This window comes from Miscanthus floridulus, chromosome 9 (assembly GCF_019320115.1).
Source record: "Miscanthus floridulus cultivar M001 chromosome 9, ASM1932011v1, whole genome shotgun sequence".
NCBI classification, from domain to species: Eukaryota; Viridiplantae; Streptophyta; class Magnoliopsida; order Poales; family Poaceae; genus Miscanthus; species Miscanthus floridulus.
The window spans coordinates 17,346,369-17,348,047 of NC_089588.1; the positions used below are offsets into that span (position 1 = coordinate 17,346,369).

A 1,679-nucleotide genomic window follows, 5' to 3' on the forward strand; every position below is an offset into this window, starting at 1 on the left:
CACCGTTTGGTTCTGCCGCTCCACCACGCCATTCTTCTATGGCGAGTATGGCACGGTGTGGTGTCGCACCACACCCTAATCCGCGCAGTACGCAGTGAACTCCACCGAAGTGAATTCACCGCCGCGATTAGTCCGCAACACGCACAGCTTCTTACCGCTCTCCGCCTCTGCGCGCGCGCCTTGAACTTCTTGATTGCCTCCACCGCCTTGTCCTTGCTCATCAGGAGTTGCAGCCACATATAGCGACTTCAATCATCCATGAGCAGGAGAAAGTACCGCCGACCACCGTTTGTGGCTGGCGTGATTGGCCCGCAGAGATTGCCATGGACGAGCTCAAGAGTGTCCGCCGCAAGTTACTTGGCCACCTTTGGGAATGACAGCCTCCTTTGCTTCCCGGCTAGGCAGCTGTCACATAGCTCGCCTACGTGGTTGATGTGGGGTAGCCCTCAAACCATCTTCTCCAGCCGACCGAGCGCATCGAAGCTAAGATGGCTGAACCGGGCATGCCACAGCCATGGCTCCTCAGTGTGCCATGCTACCAGGCACACCAGCAGCTCCACCTTCAAGTTGAGCAGGTACAATCGATTACGTGAGCGTTTTACCTTCACAAGAAGACGCCGCTCCCGATCCTGAATCTTTAGAATCTCGCTCTCGATCAGTACCTCACATCCGTGCTCGTCTAGCTGCCCGATGCTGACGATGCTTGAACGCAGCTATGGGATGTAGTACACATCCGTCAGCGCACGGTGCTCACCGTTCTAGCACCTAAAGATGATGGTGTCACGCCCTCGGATCGCCACCCTTGAGCCGTCATCGAGCTTCACCGTGCCAGTCTCGTTGTCGTCGAGCTCGGAGAAGGCTTCCTTGGAGCCCGTCATGTGGTTGCTGGTGCCAGAGTCCAGGTACCACCACTGCTCCTGCTCGCCACCCACACGTCTAAGCTGGACTTGGGCACGCGGTTCGTCGAGGTTGACTGCCTTTAGAGCCTTATCGTGCCCTTCCACCGCTGTCACATCTCCCTTCTCCTTGGCCTCAACGTCGTGTAGTGCATAGAACATCGCCATCAAGAGAGTGGCCTCATCATCCTCATCAGCCTACGCTAAATGAGCCTCAGTCTTCTTCTCCTATTTATGATTTGGGCACTTCTTTGCCCAATGGCCCGTCTTCCCACAGCGCTGGCAAGCGTTGGGTCAACCTTCTTCTTCTTCTCCGAAGAAGCCTTGCCGCGGCGCTTGCCATCACCACCACAGCTGGAGGAGGCTTCCCTAGACTTCTTTTGGGCAACCCACTTCTCCTCTGTCAGCAGCAGCTTACCGCGGTCCATCGTTGTTGTGGCCTGCTCTATGCACTCGTACACCACCCGCAGATGGCCTGTCACATCTCAATGGTGAGGGTGGACAAGTTCAGCATCATCTCTATGTAGAGAGCGATCTGGATGTACTTCACCGGCACGGAGTGGAGGTACTTGGAGACCACCTCTTCTTCATCGATGGTGACGCCATGGCTCCTCAGCTTACTGATGAACGACTGCAGGCAGAGGGAGAAGTCCTCCACCAACTCAACATCCTAGAACTTGAGGTTGGCGTACTCCTGCTTCAGCAGCTGGGCCATCGCCTTCTTTGCACGGTCGAAGCCGACGTGCATCGCTGCAATGGCCTCCTTAGTAGAGTTCTTCGCCC

At 56.3% G+C, this 1,679-nt stretch overlaps 1 protein-coding gene across 1 annotated transcript; it reads right to left on the reverse strand.

Moving 5' to 3' along the window:
- Positions 1 to 446: 446 nt before the first annotated feature.
- On the reverse strand, positions 447 to 1,324 carry LOC136479342 (uncharacterized). Its single transcript, XM_066477235.1, has 3 exons — positions 1,196 to 1,324; positions 825 to 1,094; positions 447 to 713 (listed from the first exon to the last, which is right to left on the reverse strand). The coding sequence occupies exons 1-3, from the start codon at positions 1,322 to 1,324 to the stop codon at positions 447 to 449; spliced, it is 666 nt and encodes a 221-aa protein (XP_066333332.1).
- Between the last annotated feature and the right edge of the window lie 355 nt (positions 1,325 to 1,679).